The 26,307-nt window shown below is 46.9% G+C and overlaps 2 protein-coding genes across 2 annotated transcripts; one reads left to right on the forward strand and one right to left on the reverse strand.

Annotated features, from left to right (window-relative positions):
* The first annotated feature begins 3,826 nt into the window (after positions 1-3,826).
* Positions 3,827-8,482, forward strand: LOC122381740 (cilia- and flagella-associated protein 161-like). The gene is made up of 6 exons (XM_043366290.1): positions 3,827-4,073; positions 4,362-4,561; positions 5,074-5,211; positions 5,480-5,605; positions 6,988-7,149; positions 7,593-8,482. The coding sequence occupies exons 2-6, from the start codon at positions 4,403-4,405 to the stop codon at positions 7,869-7,871; spliced, it is 864 nt and encodes a 287-aa protein (XP_043222225.1). The 5' UTR covers positions 3,827-4,073; positions 4,362-4,402; the 3' UTR covers positions 7,872-8,482.
* A 1,255-nt stretch (positions 8,483-9,737) lies between these two features.
* On the reverse strand, positions 9,738-26,048 carry LOC122381731 (chymotrypsin-2-like). Its single transcript, XM_043366273.1, has 8 exons — positions 25,904-26,048; positions 22,046-22,092; positions 16,442-16,555; positions 15,959-16,077; positions 12,288-12,393; positions 11,431-11,581; positions 10,459-10,637; positions 9,738-10,084 (listed from the first exon to the last, which is right to left on the reverse strand). The coding sequence occupies exons 1-8, from the start codon at positions 25,983-25,985 to the stop codon at positions 9,773-9,775; spliced, it is 1,110 nt and encodes a 369-aa protein (XP_043222208.1). The 5' UTR covers positions 25,986-26,048; the 3' UTR covers positions 9,738-9,772.
* Positions 26,049-26,307: the final 259 nt, after the last annotated feature.

The raw sequence follows: 26,307 nt of genomic DNA on the forward strand, positions 1-26,307 counted from the left end.
TCATTGGAAACGATTGATATGTCATGAATTTATGCAAAGCCAAAGTTTAAATTTAAAGGGTTAACCAATCAAGTATAATCCTAAATGGGCGTCTTTATTAAGACGGAAACGTTTCTAATATTTCAAGAGAACCTACTTGATAGGCTAAGTGGCACGGGAAAGGGTTCGGTCACAATCTTTTTATTAGACGGTAGTACCTTTTGCGCGCTTCCGTATCATTCGAGAAGCGGAGGGAAGCGAGTCATATAAAACGAAAAACGGTAGCTATTTTAGCAAATGAGCGGCGAAAGGAGACAGACTAATGTTGGTCTTTCTTCTGATAATATGTGCAGTAAGTGTCGGCGCCAGACCCGCATGAAATCACAGAAAGGGCAAATGGCAATGTTTGAGAGCTAATTATTTCTGGGCGAAAGGGCGTCATTGTCGTGAGCAAAAGTCTTGGCCACTATTCTAATCAATGCAAGCACAGACGGTGTAGACCTGCATTCAGCCGTTGAATGGTGAATATTAAAAGATGCTTATTGCGTAGCCTGGGTGGCAATTGGCATCCGCCTATGACCTGAAGGTGCCAAGGAAACCAACTGACATGTCGATCCGCAAAAACCAGCAAGACTTGATATTAGTAAACAGACACCTTGATGATTTCAGTAGCGGGATTACCAATGAACTGCATATTGGCGGCGAGGCGGTTATTTATCAGAGGCTTGAGATGAACTAAATCATTGAAGGAGCAATTTCTCGGCATCGCACTACGAAAGCGCGAGCGTAGCTCGTTTGGCTGGTCAATTTAAATGGGCGAATCATTTAAACCAGTTGTGTGACATTCGTTTTTGTTCTAAACTAGCAAAATAATGACGGCTTAGCCGGCACTATCGGGAAGAACATTGCGAGCGCCTTGAGCTGAAATGACTGTCGTATCGTTAGTGACATCATTTTGTGGTAGACGCAAGGAAATGACTGAAGTACCGGCTTGACAAGTGGGGACATAAAATTGTTAACGGACGGTTAAGATCTAGAGACAGTCTAATTTTGTAAACGATTAGACGGTAAGTTACGTGGTAAATTGCATATGGAACCCAAAGTAATTGGTTTCTGCGGTTGAGATCCGGCAATATTTCAAATTAAATGTATGGGCGTAACCACATTACATTTACTAGCAATGCGGTTTAGATTTGGAAATGGTTCAAATTTAGACGGGCGTAAACGTAGACTTTTGTTTGAGATTAGCAAATCCAAAGAAAGTAGCGACGTTTTTAACGAGATGAATACCTATACAGTGATGAAAAGCAGAGGAGACAATAGATAGGCTAATTTAAACGTCGCACGAGAGCAACTTTCTCTTCACTCTTGCCGATATTATTGGTGACCACGGACTAATCCGTCGGCGAGCAATTACAGGCAAGGGACGAATAATAAAATTTAGAAACGGTTAGACGGTTTTCGTGCAATGAATTGACACTAACAGAAAGAAGGAACTAGCAATGACCGATTCGCTATTAGACCAGATTAAACGGTGAACGGAGTAATTTCGCTGAAACGTCTGATGACCGTCTCCTCATTGCAAAAGTCAAAACACAAAACTTAGAACTCTTCGGCATATGAAAGAGAAAGGTTTTGGGCAGAATTCTCCCACCAAACGGTGGTCTGCGACCAGTCAAGAGTGAGCGAGTAGCTATTTTCCACCACGATGGCAGTGAAACGTTTTAATTGAAAGCCTTAACTGACCGATGCTCAGTTCTACAAAGATGCAGCGCTAACTAGGTATCAAGATGAGCCAGGAGAAGTTATTTTAATTTTGCCAAAGTAAATGAAATAATTAGCGCAGCTCAAACAATCTGCAGAGTCAAATGCATGACTGCGCTGAGGCAGTGGGTGTATGAGGGCGAATTTATTGTAAATCGTAAATCCCTGCGGTACTCACTCAGTGTTGGCCTGACATCTGCAATGAATACCCAGGCAGTGACGAAAAACTAACCGCTGAGATGACAGTGGTAACAAGACGGCTCGATGAATTCCTGCAGAAGGGACAAAGCATCGGCAGACAAAGTTCTTTTTGCAACGATCATCGTGGTGCAAAAACAGATTAAAGAAAATCAATAATTTATCGTATCAGTCGAGAAAGTCAACGATAATTAAAGCAATGAAATGAAATTTAGCAACGTAAGGTAGGACATGAAATTAACAATAACATTGCACAATACACATTAATACATGATGCTTATAGTTAGGTACACAGATCGTTACATCTTTACTTACTCACTCGCTCACTCATTCACTCCCAATTTTGCCCAAGCAGTCTCATTGCAAAATTTTCCTAGCAATTTGGTTGGCTGGCAGCGCTTTTCCCTCCCTTCCCTGAGGAAGTATGTGCATTTAACGGAGGTTTAGTGTCCGACTTACTGACGCTCAGGGACGGCTTCTAAGGCTTTGACTTATTGAGAGGGGTCGTTAAGTGCATTCCCGTTATAGTCTAGGACGAGGGATGCCTGACCTGACGAGTTTAAACCCTCTCTGCAAAAATGTCCATTAGAGCGGACCAACTAAGGGTTTTTCAGTCGAACACATCAATTTTGGCGGTGATCTACTAAGAGAAATGAACGAGGCACCTCAGGCTTAGATTTACACAGAGACATGATCGCTCATAGCCCCTGACACAAGCTGTCCATCATCCAGTGCGACACCTCGAGCACAGGTTCACAAGAAAGGGTGATCGCTCATTGCCTTCCATTGCTAGCTGTGCCGTCATCGAATGCTGACACCTTCGATTTCCCGGCTCGACGCACCATTATGTAATGACACGAAAGGTGGGTTCCTACCATACTACGTCGTTGCTAAACGAGGCTCATGTCTAGGACACGCCTGCAACTCTAATGACAGTGTGTGCCGCACCGTCTGCCACCCAGTGCAGTGCACAACAATCGATCGGTTCTGGTTCCAGTGGGATGCTGCGCCTTTTGAACCACGCGGTGGGTCGCGGTCCCATCGGGCTGGTGTCAGTTCTCAGGCTTTTTAACAGCTAATTCCGGTTAAGCCAAATATAAACGGTGAACCGTGCGAGATTTAGCGTCTCCGTCAAATACTTCCATACTCCCGGCTCTCCGTAGTAAAAGATGTACAAGATTTAGAAGACGTTATTATTCAGAACAACATAGGGCCAAAACAACAAACAGACTGCAATAGTTAAAGGATAGTCACGCAACTAAAATTTAGACAAGAATTACCCGATGTGAGGGAATTCAACCCTCAAGCCAAACAACAGGAGCAGTCACCTACCTCGGACGCTGCCAGCCACGAAGCGCCCCGATAGACGGCGAGCGCTACGTTTTAAGCGGTCCGAGGCGAAAGCATGTGACGTGGCCGGCCCGGGGTAGCGGCCGGCCCCGTCCCATGACGGCGGCTGCACCTGAGTCCTACCCAGGCGTCGCTGACATTACACCCCACACGCACACTTTTTTCTCGAATCCACGCAGAAGTGGTTTTTCGTTCCCTAGAGTCAATGGTAAAACACATGATACAATGATGGGACGGCTCCAAACGTTACAGACGCGGTATGAATTAATGGACGATACAAATAAACAATATGATAAAAGTGACCATGGCAGTGCAATGCATTACTAAACTGCGTATTTATCACTTGCCTGATAACACAATTAAAACGACCGATTGACATCGTACGCATTTCGTCCTACGCATTTCACACTAAAAAAATGTATCAGGCTGAATGCATGTTTTTTTTGTAACCATTGATAGCATAGCAGCGAAACACCTTGCAAAGAAGTCACCGACATATCTTGAACAGTCATAATTTTGTGACTTGGGGGACCTTGCACGTTGGTGAACCGCGAGGAGAATTCGTAATTTCAATTCCCTTCTCAGCTTCTCAAAATGCTCAATAAAACTCAGCTTCCGAATTATGGCCTTGCCCGAATTAGTGCGCTTGCTCTTGTGACATCGCTGAACGAAATCGAATCGATGCTTGACCGACTGTCGTAATTAAATTTGTGCGCTCATCGTCTCAAGGCAACGAATTCTGCGAAGATCCATCAGTTTCACCCCAGATCACACCAACTGCCGTGAGTCATAAGGGAACTGGTGTTTGAAGCAACTCGCGGATAAGACACGTCACTGAGCGTGTTACGTAGATTAATTGACAACATTTCGTGGTAGCAGGGCACATACGAGGGCAATAAGAACGTGATAGACGGCTCGTCAAATTAATCGGTGGTCAAATAAATTGCATTTCTGAGGTGATTTATTTCCTGGAACGAATCATAACACGTCAGACGGTGACTTCTCACACTGATTTTCATATCGTCGCTGGGGTGCACATTTGACGCTACCGTCTGCAATGCATTCGACAGCGGAGTACGGGACGTCTCGGCGGCTGGGAGAGTGAGTCGGCATGGCCGTGCCCAAGCTGCCCCCGCGCGACCTGCGGCCGCTCGTCTGCCGCTACAAGCCGTGCACGCAGAACGGCAACTGGTTCGAGGACCGCTACAGGAAGGACGACTGCGTGCGCGACTTCCTCCGGCGCAGAGAGCGGGGCGAGCTGATGATCCAGGCGAGTTTGCCGAGACGATGGCGACAAGGCGAGCTCGAAATGTCTTGGTGCCCAAGCTGGGCTGGTGGTATTTAATTGTAATGGATCCTGGAGTTTTGTGCTTTCGAACATATGCCCTGAACTTCAACTTAGATATTAAAGACAAAAATAACTTAATAAGAGGCCCAGTTTTAACCCCACCACCGCGCACTATCTTTAAAAATGAGTTACCATGCTCTGACCGGACCCCGATAAAACTATATTTAATTTTCCTAGACTAGACAGAAGGGATCTAGGTACCACGATGCGCTGTTCTTTCCGAAACCGACATAAGACGATAAGTAAAGTATAAGCCGACATAAGCCAGCTCCCAAAATAACTTAGAAAAAAACATAAGTTTTATGATTTTATAGCTCGGCACAGACCCACAGATCTCCTTCCATACTCTAGTTGCGCCGTCCACTGAAATTCGTTTCTGGGTGTAACTGTGGAGCAAAATAACTATGCATTGATGTATGTGTGTGAGAGAGCAGAAGGCGGACGCCATAATCAGTCAGCTGCTGGCGCCGGTGCGACTTCTGCCCGCCGTCGACGGTAACATCTGGATCGGCGATAGCATCCAGCTGAGATGCCCCGGAGTGGTCTGGGCCGCCGGGGGACGCTGCAACCAGGTCAGTCAGCGCGGGTCCCGCGACCCGCAGACGATCATATTCCGGACCCGTGACCGACTTGCGAATGACCTGTCACCGACCTATGGATGATCCGACACCGACCTGTGGATAACCTGTTACCGAGCTGTGACTGATCCGTCACAGGTGACGGATCACTCTCACTCTCTGACCCATCGCAGACCTGTCCTATCCCATCACAGACCAATCCCATCACAGACCTCAATGAGTCCCGTCACCGACCTGAGACTCTGCCTGTCCGTCCCGCCAGGTACCCGAGGTGGCGCTCTCCGCCAACGTGTTCGACATTGCCCGCGCGTGTCCCACCCAACTGACCTCTCCGACGGCCGTGTGCGCCTCGCTGCGGCTCGAGCCGTGCGCCAGAAACGTCTTCACGGTGAGCGCACCGAGCACGTAATGTCAGACGAATCGTGACGCCTGACACATGCTGTGCCGCAAGGCTCGTTTCTATACCGGCCGCTAGATGTCAGCCATAGCGCGACGCCTGAAACATGCTGTGCCGCAAGGCTCTCACAACAGTTTCTATACGGCCGGCCGCTAGATGTCAGCCATAGCGCGACGCCTGAAGCATGCTGTGCCGCATGCTTCATATGGCTTTTATTCTAGCCGCTAGATGTCAGGCAAATCGTGACGCCTAATACATGCTGTGCCGCATAGCTCATGCAGTAGTTTCTACAATAACCGCTAGATGTCCCTGTCCGGTCAATTGTGACGCCTGACACATGCTGTGCCGCAAGGCTCTCTAAACGGTTGCTATAGGTACTAGCCGCTAGATGTCAGGGGGGTCGTCACGCCTGACGCATGCTGTGCCGCATGTCTCATACAACAGTTACTCTTCCAGCCGCTAGATGTCAGCCATAGCGCGACGCCTGAAGCATGCTGTGCCGCATAACTCGTACAGCTTATACTCTAGCCGCTAGATGTCAGCTAACTCGTGACGCCTGATTCATGCTGTGCCGCACGACTCATACAGCTTCTTTTCTAACCGCTAGATGTCTGGCGGGTTGTGACGCCTGATAGCCGGTCCCGTAGCTCAGTTGGTTAGAGCAGTTGGTTAGAGCGTTGGACTCCGCGTGGTGAGAGCATGCGTTCCCGGTTATGACAGTCCGGGTTCGAGGCGCGACGGGCGCTTGACATTTATGGGCCTCCTGACAGGTATGGTTGCAGTTGGTGGCAGGCCGTAGCCAGGCGAAGTCAGCGAGGGGACCGACCGTGCGCGGCTTTGTGCGCACGTTAAATTTTGGACTCTAAATTCTGCCATAGAACTGGAATTGCGCGATCGGAGGGTAGAGGGCAGGGTCATCGCAACAAGCTTTGCTTAGCGGTGGCTCTGTCCTTGTGAATCCTTCCCATCAAAAGGTTCGGACTAAATTTATTTAAAAAAAATGCTGTGCCGCATGGCTCATTGGTAGTAAACTACTACAAGGTGCAATGTGCATATATGGTAAATCTGATGTTGGGAAGTTGATCAGACTGAAATAAGAAAAAAAAAACAAGGCGGGAGACCTCGGAAGACCGGGAATTTTAGGGATCCGATGATAAACCGGTTTACTGTTGTTATTCAACGGTGCTGCCTTTCGATATTCTTTTATTTCGCTACAAGCATTTTAGACCTTTGAGTTAGGTAATTCATTGTCTTTTTTACATCGCTGTTAATAAATTAATTAGCAGCGTATGTGCCTACTTGTTGAAAGACATTCCGTATGTTCACCTTTCGTCCTGTCCTTACACCGTCGTGTGGTCCTCCGGTCGCGCCAGGTGACCCGTCCGGACGGCTCGGTCAGCCGCGAGGTCCTCCGGTACGGGCAGCCGTTCAGCCTGCGTCTCCAGGACGGCTACCCGGCCGGTCTGTACCTGACCAGCGAGCCGCCCACCGCCTACTGCGTGCCGCCCAACGAGGCTCGCCAGCAGGCTGTGCAGGTGCGCGGGGACCGGCGGGCGGGGCAGGGTGGCACAGCGTGGTAAACAGGCGCTTAGACCTGGGTGAGGTTGGGACAGAGTGCCGAGACTGAGCCGTCTGACAAGTGGCAAAAGTATGAATTATGACATGAGAGTTTATTTGCGCTTTTTCAACGTTATGGCCCAGAGCCGTACTTCAGCTATATCTGTCCACGTTTCAGCTCAGTCATTGTCGTATTGCAGCTCACTCAGTGCCGTATTGCAACTCACTCAGTGCCGTGTTTCAGCTGACCCAGTGCCGTGTTTCAGCTGACCCAGTGCCGTGTTTCAGCTATTTGTGCCATATTGCAGCTCACTCAGTGCAGTGTTTCAGCTGACCCAGAGCCTAATTGCAGCTATCTGTGCCGTGTTTCAGGCTTCAGCTATCTGTGCCGTGTTTCAGCTGACCCAGTGCCGTGTTTCAGCTGACCCAGTGCCGCGCGCCGGCCGGCCGCTGGGTGGCGCACCTGTTGGAGAACAGCCACCGTATGGAAGCGGAGGGGAGCCCGGTGCCGGCCGGCAGTCCGCTGCTGGTGTGCCACCAGCCGAGCGGCCAGACGCTGCGCCTGGAGGCCGGCCACCCGGTCACCTCCCTGCTGAGCCACGAGTGGGAGGTGACGGCGCACGCGACCACCGACAGCCGGCGCCGGCCGCTGCCTGAGAACCGCTGGTGCCTCAGCGCCCTGCCGCTCGGCGCCGCCTGACCGACCGAGCGCGCGGCGGGTCATCGAGGGACAGCTGGAGAGCGCGGAAATCCCACACCACCAGGAGAAACGAGCCAAGAGACGAGGCGAAACGAGACAATATCAGGATGATCTTTGTCCATAACGGAGAATGATGCATTGCGCATTGTGGAAAGTTTCATTGCTGATATTATAGTTTTTGTGATTAAATTGTGCCATGGAAAACTTTTCTTCAGTGGTGTGTGCAAGCCCCAAGTTTCTGCTGAATTCGTTGCTGAAATTTGCTGGTCACTTGTGGCTGTGTCTCGTCTCTGTTATGGTTAAAGGGGGCGGTTGAGCGATCAAGTGAACTTGCTTATTTCAAATCAGATAAAACGTATCGCAAAGTTACGTTGGTTCGTCTTGTGGTTCGCCATGTACCTATTGTGATGCGTCCTAATTGTTGTGCGTATGCAATTTTAAGCAACTTTTTTGGTAATGACAAGACTCGGGCTGTATTTTGTACCTATTTAATTGTCTCTGTGCCGGCTGATTATGATTGTCACATGTTAGACCGCTAACTAATATCTCTTAAAGATTCGTCATCTGACGTTTAAGCTCGAGTTGTTTTTGAAATAAATTAGAGCAATTGGTATTTTATGTTACCAGTAAAACGCCTTTTGGGCGAAGAACGAGCGAGCGAGATAGTGAGCCCTGCACGTGCGGAATGGCGAGAGGGTACTTCCAACGGGCTTGTGCAAAGCACCCTTCTAACCGGTCGCTAGCGGTGTACCAAATTTGAACGCAATCAGTTCCTGAGATCTGATTGAACGCAATCAGTTCCTGAGATCTGGAAGCGGCATCCTGCACGTGCGCACGTGCAAACGGGGTCCAAAATGACTTTTGCACGGCACCCTACTAACCGGTCCCCAACCGTGTACCAAATTTGAGCGCAATCGGCCCAGCCGTTCTCGAGATCTGGAAACGCCCCCTGCACGTGCGCACGTGCAGTAGCACCCTAACCGCAACACATGGGAATGCATTGCCTGGTGGGTGCCTACCTGTATGCCAAGTTTCAGCGAAATCGCCCGAGTAATTACCGAGTTACTGAAATGGGAACAAATTTGGCACCTCTTATTGTTGTATTTTGCACGTGCAGTGGGGGTCACTCACATAGAAGAAGAGTATCCGACCTTTGGTAGAAGGGATGCAGCTACCCTATAAAAATGACCGCAAGACAATCGCTCAAGCCGCTGCTGAGATATGGGCCTCTCAAAATCATTACTTTTGCAAAACTGCTTGAACACCCTTGACTTTTCACGTGGCACGTGCCACGGCGGTCACTGAGATGTATCAAAAGTAGTCAATTACGGGGTAGAAGGGATGGGGCTACCCAGCAAAAAAGACCGCAGGCCATTTGGTCCAGCGGTTGCTGAGATATAAGCCTCTCAAAAGCGTTACAGGCCGGGCCGGGCCGGGCCGGGCCGGGCCGGGCCGGGCCGCTCATACTGAGATTTTTCCGTTATATTGAAAAGACTTCGCTTCGCTCGCTGCGCTCGCTCGCTCGTAATAACTTGTAGTAGCATCCTTCGCCTGACCCCTGGTAACACAGACTATGATAAGTTGGTATATACCTGGAGCACATCCTGCCACATATGTGATATAAGTAGAATACCTATGGTTGGATCAATTTGCATTTCACTGGAATCTTTTGCTCTGTTAGGGACCATATATCGCCGGATGATCATATGAATTATTATGTCGATATAACTGCATTTTCCGGTGACTTTTAAGGACATTATAACAAATAAAAAATACTCTCCCCATTAGCGTTCGGCTGAGCTTTTACGCGGTGATATTAGCGTACTTATTTTAACGTCGATTCAAATGTTACAATAATAAAACACATACAAGTTTCATACGTAATATTTTTACAGCTAAGTTCAGCCAGTTTTTGAGGGTTTTGCGGATGCGATGCCAATAATCTGAAGACCTTTTGAGCCTTTCGCGATTGTCCCAGTCGATCCACCAAACGAAATCGCAGTTTTCTTAGTGACGGCCAGAGTGTTTTTACAGTGCTGCGTTTTGGTCTTGACCCCGGGTATGCTGGCATGTTTCCGTATCCAGTCTAGGTAGGCGCTGACCCTGGTGAACAGTTCCGGCAGCTCGGAGTAGCCGCAGATGCCGACGGTAGCTGACGCTATACCGACCAGCTTGAAGCGCTTCCTATCCACCAGCGGCGCGCCCGAGTCACCCTGTGGGGGCAGTCACAGCGGAAAGATGAACACGGGTCTGTCACAGCAACAACCACACAAAAGTCTTTAACAGTGAAAAAGTAAAATGGGATGTGTTACTACGAAAACAAAGAAAAGCAGCAATATTTTGGCTTCCATATACCCGAAGGCTTGATTTCAATAATTAAAAACACTATATATGAGGCCTGTTTTTTTTTTTATAGAAAAACACAGCTGAGTTCCCGGGCATTTCACATATAGTTAGCTTGACTGCGAAGAAACACTTGTTCTGAATATCAAGCCACATGAAAACTAGCCATTAGCTAATAGACTACGCAAACACCAAGCCCTCTGCAGCCGCAAGAACCATGAGGTAACCGTTGTAATTGACTCACCTCACATATGCCCTGTCCATCTCCTGGTTTTGTGCATAATTTTGTGTCGATCATAAAGCCACCGGGGAAATTAAGCAGCTTGTCAAGCCCAGGGTATCGCTTCAAATACTTCTTGTAGCAGGTTTTTGCGCTGACTCCGGAAATATGAATCTCCTGTAGCTTATTGCTGAGTGAGCTCACTGCGAGGGAAATGTGTGCACGTCAGAATATACGGCGTAAATAATTGTCATAGATACAAAAGGGCTCGAAAGCTTAAAATGACAGCATTAAACAGATCAATATTCTTCAAAAGGACTGGAACCCTTGAGCCCCTGTCGATCTTGTATGATCACTTACTTGCATGGTACTTGGTAACTAGTACATGCCTATGAAAAATTGGTTGAAAAAAAATTATTCAATTTTTTATGCATCTCCTTAGGTAGACACACCACTGAGGTACCCGTTTAACCCTCGCCCTGGCAGGGGATCGATGCGACCCCCTAAGGTTTTTCAAAGATAGCGTAAACACGGCGGCGTGCAGCGCCGCCAAATCTAGCACAGCCTATGGGGCAACCTTTTTACATATGACTTGAAAATTTCAGGTCCGGGTGACCTTGGGTCAGGTCACCAGGTCAGAAAAACCGATACAACGTCATGGTCAACTTTCAATTTTCTTTATGCACCTGTCCAACTCACAGTTTTGGACTGATTTCCTTCAAATTTTCATCCGGTGTGGGACCGACACTGACCTCTGGTGTGGGATCGACACTGACCTCTGGTGTGGGACCGACACTGACCTCTGGTGTGGGACCGACACTGACCTCTGGTGCGGGACCGACACTGACCTCTGGTGTGGGACCGACACTGGCCCCTGGTGTGGGACCGACACTGCCACCTCTGGTGTGGGACCGACACTGACCTCTGGTGTGGGACCGACACTGGCCCCTGGTGTGGGACCGACACTGCCACCTCTGGTGCGGGACCGACACTGACCTCTGGTGCGACCCCAGCCGGCCACGCTGACCGGCTCTCCACCCAGATCTCCGGTGGGGCCGTCCGGTAGCGGTATCGTGCACACGAACGGAGAAAACTGCACCTCCTTTTTGAGCCGAATCAGCCCGATGTCGTGGTTGGATGCGTTCACCTGGCGGAGGCATGTCACATCTCACATAAGTAGGGTAGAAGGTGGTAAAAGACGCCCAGTCAGGTAAGACGCCCACTGCACCCCTGTGTCAAAACTGAGACTCTGGTTATTTTTTATCGCTATTTACGAAGCAGAAACCTTTTCGAAATAGCAATGCCGTGAACGGGCGGAACAGTGTTGTGCGTTCTACATCTGCAGTGAAGTTGAGTTTGTTTTTCGTGAAATTCTTAAAATGTATGTCATACATTTGAAAGTGTGATATCTATTGTGAGTGAGTAGGTATGCGTGTCCTATGTGCTATTCTACTAATTCACCTGACATTTGAATTCGCTGTGAGAGGTCGTGCTGCGTCACAAGGTTTCACTAGCGCCATTCAACAAATCACTTATAGTGAATATGCAGGCTTTAAAATCAAACTATATCTACGCTCTTTGTCAAGCAGAAACTGGAAACGCTAGCCTTTCCCGTCCGTGGTCTCGCGAACACTAACAGGGATAATACAGTAGAATCCGCTTAATAAATCCACCTTGGTGACTCGGCGTTTTGGATTAATTAAGCGGTTGCTTTACTAACCGTAGTCACTTACGCTTCTATCATCTATGGATAAATCCGTGAAAAGATAAAGTGGCTACAATAAGCGGCTGGATTTACTATCCGAGGATTGGTTAAGCGAATTCTGTTGTACACACGGAAGACGAGAACTCACTTTATAGTTGGGTGGCATGACGAACCGTTCGATTTCATAATCAGTGTGGACGCCATCCATAAAAGTACTTCGATCGTAGTCCCCCAGCCGCACCACCATCGTGTTCCTGTGACACCAACACCAGCACCAATCAGTTCCGTGCAGAGAAACAGGGCACCAGCACCAGACAGTCCAAGTGACCTCAGGAAAGAGGCATGCATATTGTTCCATGTATCACATCCATGCATTTGGCGTTGAAACACAGGCACCTACATGAAATATGGCATACCAGTAGGACGACTTTGGGGGGAGGGGGGTTAACGAGCGAGCAAGAGAGTGAGCCCTGCACGTGCGGAAAGGCGAGAAGGTACAGTCCACAGCAGAAGTAATGTGTGGTTTCAGTCATGGGTATGTTCTGCTTCTGAAGCTTAGGAACGAAAAGCCAGACTACAATGAAACTTTGAATGTAGCTTATATGTATCGTCACCCTTGCAGCTGCAACTTTAGCTATTGACATCTTCTTTTCGATCACTCCGCATTAAACAATCGCCAGTCAAAGCCAACCGTTGAGATTGGTAAAACCCTACATTACTTAAGCGGTGGGCTGTACTTCCAACTGGCTGATGTGCGACACCCTACTAACTGGTCACTGACGGTGCGCCAAATTTGGAGGCAATCGACCCAGCCGTTCTCGAGATATAGCAGGGTCACCCTGCACGTGCGCACGTGCAAACTGGGTCCAAAGTGGTTTTTGCACATACCAACCGGTCCCTAAACGCCTACAAAATTTTAGCGCAGTCGCCCCAGCCGTTCTCGAGGTCTGGAAATGACGCCTGCACATGCGTACGTGCAGTAGGACACTGCCCGTAACACATGAAAATGCATTGCCTGGTGGGTCTTTACCGGAATACCAGGTTCTAGCGCAATCGCCGCAGTAATTGCCGAGCTATTGTAATGAGAACAAATTTGACACCTCTTCTTTTCTACACTGTCACAGAAGAGAATATGCACAGGGTGTCCCAAAAGTTTTTAAACACCTATTTTTTCACATTATTGGCCATTGACACGCGCACCGACGGGGGGGGCGGATATCCGCCCCCCCTGAGGTTTTTCGCAAATAGCGGGAAAACTGCGCCGCGTAGCGCCGCGAAATTTGATACGACTATTTGCTCATCAATTTTACACATGATGTGCAAGTTTGAACCTCCTAACTTTTAAGGTCAGGTCATCAGGTCACATTGAATGACCCAACCTCAAGTCGCTTTTTTGCAACTTTGTCACCGTGCCAGAGCTACAGTAGATGTCGGAGGCCTTTGAAAGTCGCAGGATGTTATTAGGTCATTAGTAGCTATAATTTGTTTATCTCGGACTTTTGATATCGGTGACCTAAGGTCAGGTCAATTTCCCGACCTCCCCATTATAAGTCAATGTAGGAAAAATCAACTCCCTGTTTTTACCACTAAAACGGGTCGGAATGGCCCCATATACCACACATGACTTCATATACGATCAACCTTCACTACCTTGAGGTCTGTTTTGCTGTTGGGTAAGGTCATATGACGTCATCAAAGGTCACCAAAGGTTTTTTGCCAATAACTCCGTACAGAAACAAGATACAGCCGCGCGGATGGTCTCATTGTGTTCAGCTCGTCAAGACGCATCGAATGATATACATGATGACCTCGAGGTCACGTGACCTGAGGTCAACCTTTGACCTTGACCTTTCGAGGTCAACATATGTATCATTCGATGTGGATTGACGAGAGGATCACGATGGTGCCCTTAGATTGTTCTTATCTTGACTAGTTCGAAAGTTATTCGAGAAAAACTCTCCATATCTAGCGCCGCCATTTTGACTTTTTCCCTGTGACGTCATCTTTGACCTGAGCTGAAAATGACCTTTGTAAAAATTGTAGATCTTGACCGTGCGTATCCCATGCCGTTTACCGCTTGTCGCTTTCTTGCTTCGTTCTCGAGATCTCAGGGGGGGGGGGCGGTTATCCGCCCCCCCCCGTCGGTATGAAGTTGGCGCAGACGGTGATGTCGGTGCGAGTGTTAACACCACTTTCAGAACAGCAAAAAAAAAGAACAACAACAACATGATATTGCTATTGGCAAGATGCTTAGTATGTCTCGAATCAGATGGAACCCTTTTGGTGCCCAAGGCTATCTCAGAGATGGCCCAGGGTGGTTGATCCCACACCCATTTTTAACCGCAAACATGAAGGTGCCGAGGAAACTCACAACAGAAGAGGCATACCGACTTCGTGGAATTGAGTCAATTGAGGATGGTAAGAGATAGAGGCAAGCTGCAAAGACGTTTGATCTACCCCGAACCACGGTTATTATTGGTGGAAGCGACATTCTTGCACGATTAAACTTGAAAAGAAAATGTCGGTTCCGCCGGCCATCCGTGGTTGTGATTTGTGAATATGGTGAAAATCGTTTGTTCGGAGGCTAAGGGCAACGGGGCTACAGTATGCAAAAATGTACAGTTCAACTATCAGGGAAGTGTTCACTAGTATTAAAGCTATAAACATACAAGTTTTGAGTGATATTTATTAACCCGCGCATGACCAGGGGGGGGGGGGCTCTACAGAGCACCCTCCCGTTTTTCGGCAATATCTAGTTACTAAACCATTCGACGGATCAACACGAAACTCGCGGTACCTTCAGTGGCATCAACAACTTGACACCTTGTGTTCAACTTTTAACTTTCTAGCTACCATAGTCTAGATGGAAATGACGTTAGAGTGACGTTATGTCGGCCGATTTTGATGCAAAATATTGAATTACGGCAAACCCTCTCAAGAGCTCAGTTCTAAAGTTAGGTCCACTTTCTTTGCATAAGTGGACTACAAATACACGTAGCTATCAAACTGCTATCTCGGTTTTTTGAAATTATAAATTTTTTGAAACATATGTAATATGTATTTACAATTACAAAAAAAAAATATTTCTTCAAAAAGTTTTTGATTTTTCGCACAACCGGAATATATGTGATATAACACACATTGGTTAACTACTCTAGCAGGTTTTATCCTAATATCTATAAAAATAGCCAAGTTATTTTCATTATTGTCCAAATTTTACAATTATGAATTTTTCAAAAGCGCCATCGTGTCCTGAGCTCAAACGGCATCCGATAGACAACTTTTTTGTTGAAAAATTTTACCTTTAAAATTTGACCTTTTTTGACCCAAAAGTGGCCTGCCCTAAGCTAAGGCCTAAATGGACCATAAAACATGTGTCACGTGACCGATGCATTAAATATGATTTCCGTAACCTGTGACGCCCTGACCCTGACCTGAAAATAAAAGTACAACTTTGGTACCCTCAGGGTATCTAAAGCATCCGCTCACGAGTGTGTAAACAAAACATGAGCCTGATCTTGCTTGTAAGCCGGTGGCCAGAGCCCAAAAGGTGAACAAGCCAAACATTGATATTTTTTACCTTGACCTGACCTGCGACGTCATCGGTGACCTCGAGGTCAATGAATCAGGTTTAGCTCGACAGTTTTTTCCGGGGCTATCAGATGCCGTTTGAATTTTGCCGATCGGCCCAGTAGTTTCGGAGTTAGGAGGGGGGAGGGCTATGAAGAGCCCCCTCCCCAGTAGGGCGCTTTATACGCAGACCCCAGTGGGGCGCGGGAGAAGTGCAAAAGCGGCCAACGGACGCCGACCGTGACTCACCGTTTCGTAGCGTGTTTTTCCAGACAGTGGGCCGCCGTCAGCACGTGCCGAGAGTTGATCACAGCACCGCCGCACACGGGCTGCCTGAAGACCAGCTTCTGCTTGGCGAGGAGCATGGCCTGCCAATACCCGGTGGTGGGGTCACACCTCAGTTGTTCCTAATTATAATAGCATCGTAATATGAAAGGAAAATATGATTAGCCTTGATATTTTACGTGTAAAAACTAATTAGGAGCTATATTGCTACCAAGCGTGTGAAAAACTACGGTTGATACACCCAACTTTCTGTGCGAACTGCGAAACCGCTCTACGGTCGTTCTTTATATCAGAAAGCCAGACAGAAAGCGCCAGGGAACTCATCTTGGGTGTAAAAGTGAATGTGACGGACATTTGTTCTTTGTGTCTGTCGATGGTGCAATTTGATGCAATTTGAGCTACTTGTCGGTAACTTGGTGCATGATTTGTAAGCAGGCACCACCTCACCATCCACGGCCACTTTGAGACCGCCTGGTGCTGGTTCCAGTCATTGATGTAGTCTATCTTAGAAGCCACGGCCGGGCGGCCACCCGCCATCGGATTCGTCCCAGTTTTATCATCCTGCAAACAGCGAATTTGATGTCATTTTACCTTGATAGCAACGCTTTTGATAGCGAGTGCCCATGTGTATTCATACGTGTATGTTGTCACGAAACTTCACATAGCTTATTGAACACATTGGCTTTGCATCCGGTGTCGAGATTTTGACTCCATGTCAATGAATACCAGGATGCACCAGGTCAAGTTACAAAACATGAACTCCAAAAATAGACAAATGTGCTCATGCCGAGCGTTGATATTAGCCGTTTTCACGACGGCCATCTGGTACACATTTGGTGCTTATCTGGTACAGATTAGGTTCATATTTGGTCAAATCAGGTTCAGTGTGTCTCTTAGCAGCTATCAGCTAAGGTTGCACTAATTGCTTATATGCCTGCTTTGTCATATTATCAGAGAGCATCATCGATTAAAAAACTGAAATAAATTCATAAAATGAAGATATTTGCTGTAAAAGAAATTAGGTGCAGATTTGGTCAAATCAGGTGCATTCGCCGGATAGCCTGTCGTGGAAACGGCTATTACTTCTTATCGGAGGTTTGTAAGTTTTTATTCTGGACGAGGGCATCTTTTTCAAAAACGTGCAGCGCCGAAATAGTCGTTTAGAGACCCTTAATTAATTGTCCGACCCTGAATATAATTACTTTGTTAAATGTACTCGGGTATACTTTAACTTGTTCTGCACTATGCATAAGGAAGTTAATATTTGCCCCAAAGCTACAGCTTTTGCTGCTACAGCTGTAGCTTTTGATTTTTGATGCCACACTGAGCGCATGATTTGTTTAAAAATAGGCCTAATCGAAACAGTGGAGCAGCGCTCGTCTGCTCGGGTGATGAGTTCCGATCCACTAATAGGTATCAATACGTATTACTTACCATACCCGTCGAGTTATTTTCGGCTTCGTCGAAAAAAATCTTACCTACCAGGCAGTGAGACAAGAGCTGTCCACTAGTGGTTGAGTTGTTATGGAATGATCCCTTGACCCGGCGGCCGCTGGGGGGGCATATAGTTGCCCCCTTCTTTACTTAAGCGACGATATCGTCACAACGCAAAGACATAGAGAAGCGAAACTTTTCACAAGCCTTTCTGAATACCTAGCCGAGGTTGTGAATACCTAGCCGAGGTTGTGTCTAAATTTGGTGTCGATCCCATTTGAAATGACGTCACAGTGACGAAAGAAGTCAAATTATAGATTTGCGGCCGCTGGGCCTCCGCGCCACCCGCCGGCCGCTGGGGGGGGGGGCATATAGTTGCCCCCTTCTTTACTTAAGCGACGATATCGTCACAACGCAAAGACATAGAGAAGCGAAACTTTTCACAAGCCTTTCTGAACACCTAGCCAAGGTTGTGTCTAAATTTGGTGTCGATCCCATTTGAAATGACGTCACAGTGACGCCAGAAGTCAAATTATAGATTTGCGACTCGCTGGAGGGATCCAGAGCGTCGTAAGCCTCGTCGTAGCTGCGACGTGTCGCAAGTCGGGTAGTAAGTCGTTTTTGGAGGGATCAATCGATGAGTAGCGTTACTTAAGTAGTAAAGTCTTTCGCAAGTTGCCTGATTTGCGACAAAACTTACGAATTTGAAATAGCAGTCGTAAGTTGTGTCGCAAGTTAACCTTGCTTTGAGGAAGAGGTCACAGGTCACAGGTCATTTGGGTCATGGTCACGAAATTTACATGGTAGGTGTAAAATTGTTTGAACTTGAGATCCTGAAAATTTGGTTACAATCCTTTGACGCTAACGCGAGTTATAGAGCTTGAACCGACGGGTCGTCTGTGAGGCCTCAATCCGTGCCAGCGAGAGTGTTGAAAATGGTGAATAATATGTTATATTCACATTCATTGGGGTATTCAGGGATGTAAAGTAAACTTATACCTACTATTTCAGCATCTACTGGCGAGTCCAGAAAGGCGGTCTGGGACGTTGCGAGGGGCATCCCCCAAAATATTCTCCCAATGCCAAAAACGGCGTGTCCCAGATGACCCCCATGACCTCCAATTGAGCTCTGTGATGACCCCAGTCGACCTCTGAGATCTGCCGTGTCTCAGATGACCTCCGTGACCTCCAATTGAGCTCTCTCATTACTACGAGCTGACCTCTGTGACCTGACCTGTACCTTTTGATCTAATAAAGAAAGAGACGTGGAACAGGCACCCTTGTGTTTTCTTTGACCTAGCACCAGAACCGCTTTGAATTTCGATATCGATGACCTAAGGTCAGGTCAATTTCTTGACCATCCCATTAACCCGACACCGCCTGGGCTATTTCCGTACCCACGACAGCCTAGTGGGGTCAGATCCGACCCCCCCCCCTGTTATCTCGAGAACCAATGGTCGTATCGAGCCCCGCGAGGCGGCGTTCGAAAGGTCTCTACGAGACCTTCCCAAAGCACTCTTAAGATTTTAAGATTGAGGTCAACTTTCGGGTCAAGGTCAGGTCAAAGGTCAAATTCTGGGGTTTGGCATGATTAGGCTTACGGACAGCGGAATCGATAGCTGCTGCTCGAAGCTCACCAAAAATGACCTCAAAGACCTAGTGAAGGTACCATGTGCGTATAGGGGTCATACTAAGTACGGGTCAAGGTCAGGTCAAGTCACGAATGGTCACGGTTTTCACTTTCTGCTACATGGGCGTGCGACACATGTTTTATGGCTTATTTTTTCACGCCAAATCCGATGGTAATGGTTATATGTGACCCCAAGTCAGTGTGCTGGTAGTGGTGATAAGTGTGCATTGAAAGCATAAAAGACGTTTATACCATACATAACTAAACGAGGGCTACGAAAAAGTCAATTATTCAGCTTTTTTACATAAAAATGCTATTTTTCCAGACGAGCTTTGTCCCAGGAATCTATTGGTGCCATTTGTTTTCACATGCGATGTTCAGAAGTGCCTCTAATTCACGACAATGCTTATGACGTCACCATGCCCTATGCATGTTGGAGCTATTTCTTTTACAATTTGGGGGTCAAAAATCAAGATAGAAAGTTGAAATTTGGGACATCTATTGTTCTAATGGAGCACTATAACATGGATCCGGTTTTTTGGAAATTCTCAAAATTTTGGATTTTATTAGCTGTTTTCCAAAAAATACAGTTTTTTTAATTTTTAGGGGTCAAGAACGCATTTTATGGAAAATCCGAGATAGCCATTTTAAAGAACTCGTTGAGCTGCGTCTATTGATGTCCTTAATTTGCAACTTGTTTGAAACCTTGTTTCTTGGCGATTTTTGAAACATTTACTACTTTTTGACTGAAAACGCCATGAAGTTACATCACTAAAATCGATATATCTCAAAAAGTGTTGTTAAAACTTCTTACAACTTACACAGAAGACGTCAAATTAATGGGGGAGAAGGTATGCCAAGTTTCAAGTTCATAGCGTAAGCGGTTCATGAGTTATTCAAGAAAAACGGAGGGGGGTCGGATCCGACCCCCCAGGCGGTCGCGGGTTAACATGCCCTCACGACTGGACACGGCCCCCTCCGCTCACTCACGTTACCTGGCTTTTGTGCGGCCCCTGCCACAGACACGCACGCCATTACACGTAGGAGGGGCATTCCACGACAAATCGACAAATACAAAATTAAATTTGCACCCGCATATTTCATTCTTCGTTGAAAACTGGTGTAAGGGGTTGTGATGGGCGGGGAAGCCAGCTGTGGCAAGAATTTTTTTCTTCGAATAACGGTTTCCGAGATATAGCCTCGGGCAATTCCTGGAGGTCACGCTGCAACCCTAAATATGTTTGGCGGCTTATAACTCTTATGATGATATGAACTTTATACGGTTCAACTCACAATCAACCAACAAACATTTTGGCAATCTCGGATTTTCAATTTTTGAAAATTTTGATCACGTGACCTTTTGACCTATTTTTCAAAGAGTGACCTTGATATTTTCCCCACTGAAACTTGCAATTTTGTCTGATGACGATTAAAGCTTCATCAATTGTCATTCATATGCGATAATAAAAAAGTGGCCATCGCCCTGCGTTGACCTCAGGTCAGGTCATTTTTATGACCTGTCCATTATTACGAGTGGGTGCGATAGCGAGATATCGAGAACAAAGCAAGATAGCGACAAGCGTTAAACGGTACAGGGTACACACGGATAAGGTCTATAATTTTTACTGAGGTCATTTTCACTGTCGGTCTGAGGTCATTTTTTACTGAAGTTTTTCTCAAATAACTTTCAACTTTTCCCAGCTAGGAAGTAGGAGCAAACTAATAGCACCATCGTGATCCTCTCGTCGATCCGCATCGAAACATATATATATGCTGACCTCGAAAGGTCAAGGTCAAAAGTTGACCTTAGGTCACGTGACCTAAGGTCATCATATATATCATTCGATGCGCCTTGACGAGCTGAGCACAACGAGTCCGTCCGCGCATCTGTATCTCAAACCTGTTAGGAGTTATTAGCAAAAAAACCTTTGGTGACGTTTAAAAGGAAAAGGGCCACCTTTTACATGGGGATTGAAACTGAGATAGCCATCTTGTAGCCCGTGTCCGAAAACCTATCTGTCTACCTCCTTACGGCCGATTTCGGCCTCCATTCGTAGTTATCGGCAATTTTAAAAGAAAATACGCCAGGAATGCGTCCTTATCCCAGGAATGCGTTCTTATCCGACAATACAGCCACCCGCGGCGAGGCTTTGGTTTTTTACCAATCAGCTCCAACCAGCTCAGCTTTAACCAATCAGCTTATCTGACACAATCCGACGAGTCTGTCTTCTGAACGCTGATTGGCTTGAGTGTGACGTCATCGCTATGCCATCATACAGTAGGTGCCGTAGAGAGTATCAACATTCAACATAGTACCAATATGTTAAATAGTTTTAAATACTTTTTCGCGAATTGTGCACTTCTGGCACCAGTTTTAAAAAGAAAATGAAAAATAATAATGTCAAAATGAAAAACAACGATATTTTCATATTTCACGAAGGTGGCCCTTTTCCTTTAATGATGTCACATGACCTTACAGTTGCCCAAGAGCACAAAAGGGTCTCAACTCAAGGTAGGCAAAGTTGATCCTATATGAAGTCACTCATGGTATATTAGGCGATTCCGACGTGTTTTAGTTTAAAAGTAAGCGAGTCGATTTTTCCCCAATTGATTTTTAAACGTTTGGACGAAATTCTGCCATACAACTGGAATTGCGCGATCGGGTGGTGGGGTCAGGGTCAGCACACCAAGCTATGCTTAGTGCGGACTCTAACTCCTCACATCCGCCCATTCAACCATTCGGACTAAATTAAAAAAAGTGACTCTCAGGCTTTTTGCTACATTTCGTGAACTGTTTCGGTATTGCCACTTGCTTCTTGCACTTAAATCACTTATCTTTGCCAATTGCAAAAATCAACACTAAGGATCGGCACTGACTATTCCATCAAGGTCCTTATGGAAGGTTGACCGTTCCGAGTTGTAAGATACTGTCTGTCATTATCAATTATACCAGTGTATGATGTTACGCCGATATAAAGCTCACTTACCCATCCGGCGGGTAGAGCTGCTGTTGTTAAGCCATTGACGGCGCGGGCTGCAATAGTGGCGAAAACGGTGAGGAACATTTAAAGCATCCGCATGATTGTAACTGCATAGTAGCTGCAAACGAGAAAAGATGTCTTTATTTACAGTTCTTGGTGCTTTTTTAATCGCTTATGAAGGCATAGATGGCGGAAGCTCCTAAAATGTGCAAGTAATGGAATCAGTATCAATATATTTTACCAGGCAGTGTATTAAACTAATGGTAGGTCAAATCTAGGATATTTACTCATAAAGAGCGTTTATAGGGCTATCAAATGTGCTTTTCCGCAGCACTGTAGCGCCTTTGGATATTGAAGTTTTTTAAATGAATCGAATATGTGATCGATCTCGCCATCGATGTATTCGGGACTGCAGATCCGATACGCGCGTAAGAAAAAGCCAATCACCAAGCGAAAGGGCGAAAGGATTTCACCCTTTCGCCGTTTACGCGTTTACATTGAATACAGATAAGAATTTGATATTGTTTTTCATCAAACTAAACATTTGTCAAAATGAACAATCTACATATATTATTTTGTTGTGTTGACTCTTATGCAATTATTATTTTTGTTTTTGCCTTTTTGTGTTTTGACTTTTTGGCATTTGACTTTTTGTCTTTTGACTTTTTGTCTTTTGACTTTTTGTCATGTAATCCCTGACCTCTGACGTGCCCAAAAAGTGACCGGTTTAACCCCCGCCGGCCGAGGGGGGAGCGGGTGCCGCCCCCCATAGGGTTTTTTCGCGATAGCTCCGAACAAGCTGGCGATAGAGAGCTGAAACCTGGCATACCTGACCTTTGATCCAAGCCACATCTTTTAACACCAACCGCATTTTTGGGTCAGGTCAGGTCACTGACCTATGACGTCATAAGTGAACCTCTGCACGGTCTTCAGATGTCGCAACTTCGCAACGCCCTCACTGCCAGAGGAGATGTCACAGGGAAATGAAACTTGCAGAATCTAGTATCCATTATGAGTCTCACAACTTGTATATCTCGGATTTTTCCTAAAGGTCATATGAGGTCAGGTCATTTTCGTGACCTCACCATTATGTCAATGGGGAAAAATGAAAACTGCTATTCTGGCGCCGGGAACGATCTCCAACTATCTCAAGCATGACACAGAATCGTGATTTGATGCACTCCTTGCAAGGTTAGATGCGTCACTTTTGCAATGTTGACCTTCCGTGACGTCATTTATGACGTCATCAAGGTCATATTAGTTTTTCGTCAATAACTCCCGATCAAATTGAGCTAGCGCGTCGAGAAAGCCACCAATGGACTCAGGAAGACCTGCCGAATCGAATGATATGCGACATGACCTATTTCGACCAACTTCGTGACCTGGGGGTGCTGACCTGACCTTGACCTGAGGTCAACACCCCAAGTTGACCTGACCCGAACAAAAAATATATCATTCGACGCGCCTGAGCGAGGCAAACACGATGCTGCCAAAATCGCGGCTCTGCGGCCGTTTTTTGCGAAGTTATTCACCAAAAACTGAACCGTACTCTGGGGCACTTGACCTGACCTCAGAGGTCACCGGCTGACCTAGGACCTTAAAATCGGGTACCAAGCTCTGCGTCTCGTAACGGCGCACACGCTCGTTTTTTCTGCGACGCGCTAGCTCCACCAGGGGCGAAACGGCGAGGGGGGGTCGTACCCGCCCCCCCCCCTCGGCCGGCGCGTATGTAGAAAACCAATAGGTCCGGCGAGGGTTAATTTCTTCCTTGTTTTTTTTTACGCTCTTTCGAACCCCGTCTTCCCCGTTTCGCTACGTGGCTCGGGAGCCGAGTTGATGGGGGAGATTTTCAAAGACCAGCAGGGCGTGGAAATCCAGAACCCCAGCGGGGCGCAGGTATTTGAGAATATTTTCCGCTACACATTGTTCGTTCGGCGTTTAGCTTGACTGGAACACGAAAAACATGCCTATTGATTTTAAGAATGTCCATAGACAGTCTTCGAATAAAAATATTAGGTACATTTTTTTTACAAAAGAAACGCATTTTTGATAAAAGCCATAGAAAGATGTGCATAGAAATTTAATTGTGAGACCATTCGTTTTAAATAAATTATTTTGAGTAATTGACTTTTGCCATAAATTGTTACAATCAGCTCATCGTCAACTTTCGAAAGGTACAACAGAAGCACAGCTCATCAGTATTTACTGACAGAAACAGAAAGGAGTTTTCGGGGTGCTGATCACGAATATCATGTTAGTTTTGATCACAGATGATGTCCTTATGCATTTAGGCCAGGTCGGGTCAGGTCAGGTCAGGTCAACCAGTTGGGGTCCTGCTGGGTATTCCTAGTACGTGTCAACCGCCTCTGACAGCTTCGTAACATGTTATGAAGGCACCAAACTACTTCGTAAATGTTCAAATGGTTGCTAAATTCGAATTCAGCTCCAAAAACGAGCCTAGAAACATGTAAAACTGGAAAAAGTGAGCCGAGGTCATTAAAGGTCAATGACCTGACCTGACCTTCCGGTGACCTTGACATACACCCTAATGCATGGGAGCAACATCAAGTCACATGTTTGAACGCTTGAAACAACGAAAAGACTGCAAACGCGCCGGCGCGGCGCAATGCGACACACGCCGAATCGCGATTCCGGCCAAACATGGTCTCGAAAAGTAGGTCACAGGTCAAAGGTCATTTGGGTCAGGCTCATGAAATTTTGAGGCTAGGTGTAATATTGATCAACGTGAAGGTACTGAGAGTTTTGTTGCGATCGACCAGTTTTTTACGCGAGTTATTTGCGAAAAACCTTAGGGGTGGGGTTGCATCAAACCCTCCCCCCTGTGCCGGCGAGGTTAAACCTTTTGGATACAAGAATATCTATAGGTACAGTATACATACGTCGCATCGCTTTGGAATTTCTAAAATATATAACACTATGTAGTAAAACGCGTTTTGGGGCGACTGACGGAGCGAGCGAGAGGATGAGCCTTGCACGTGCAAAATTTCGAGGGGGTACCTCCAACTGACTTGTGCACGGCACTCTACTAACCGGTCTCTAGCGATGTGCCAAATTTGAGCAGAATCGGCCCAACCGCTCTTGAGATCTGGAAGCGGCACGCTGCACGTGCGCACGTGCAGAATGGGTCCCAACTCCCAACTGACTTGTGCACGGCACCCTACTAATTGGTCCCTAACCGTGTACCAAATTTGAGCGACATCGGTCCAGCCTTTCTCGAGATCTTGAAACGACCCCTGCACGTGCGCACGTGCAGCAGCACCACCACTCATGGCACATGGATATGCAGTGCCTAGTGGGTGCCTACCTACATGCCAACTTTCAGCGCAATCGGCCAAGTAGTTACCAAGATATTGCAACTATCACAAAACTGACACATCTTTGTTTTGCACGTGGCACGTGCATAAGGGGTCACCCATATGCATCGGGAATAGTCCAATACTTGGTAGAAGGAATGAAGCTACCGTTAAAAAATTACCGCATGTAAATCGATCAAGGGGTTGCTGAGATATAAGCCTCGCAAAAGCGTCCGCACGGCCGGCCTACTCAGAAATTTCCGTTAATAATCTAAGGAAAGACCAAGATTACAGATAGGAAAGACTACGCTCGCTTCGCTCGCTCCGTAATAAGTTTATTTGCGTGACGCGTAGAAAAGCCTATAATAACAGATGCTGTTTGACAGAAGACCTTTCGCTTAACCATCTCTCTCTCTCACACACACACTCTATCTCTCTCTCTCTCTCTCTCTCTCTCTCTCTCTCTCTCTCTCTCTCTCTCTCTCTCTCTCTCTCTCTCTCTCTCTCTCTCTCTCTCTCTCTCTCTCTCTCTCTCTCTCGCTCGGCTTACCGGATCGGTAGGCTGACGGCAGGCCGGTAGCGATCGCCGCTAGAAGCACTACCAGCCAGCAGAGCAGCACCTTTGCCATCATAAACGGTGAACGGCGCGCACCTCGCGCCACGTGTTACAGGACGGGTGGCGAGTGACTGACTGGAAAGGTCGACCGACAGCCCCCGACACATCACCCTCCGTCCCCCCCCCCCGCCCCCCGCCCCGTCCGTGTTACCAGAAGCCGGGACAGGCTGTCAGGGCTGTCATGGGCCTTTGACCCCGGACTATGGCACCACCGGAGGTAAATCGCTGTCGATGTTCGATAAACTGAGCTGAATAATATACATATGTAGTTAATTTAGCTTTTGCCCTTCGTCGAGGATTGCACTGACCTGAGGTAGGCGATAGGCATGCCGGAGTAT

This window comes from Amphibalanus amphitrite, unplaced genomic scaffold (assembly GCF_019059575.1).
Source record: "Amphibalanus amphitrite isolate SeventyFive unplaced genomic scaffold, NRLGWU_Aamphi_draft 000126F_arrow, whole genome shotgun sequence".
Taxonomy (NCBI): domain Eukaryota; kingdom Metazoa; phylum Arthropoda; class Thecostraca; order Balanomorpha; family Balanidae; genus Amphibalanus; species Amphibalanus amphitrite.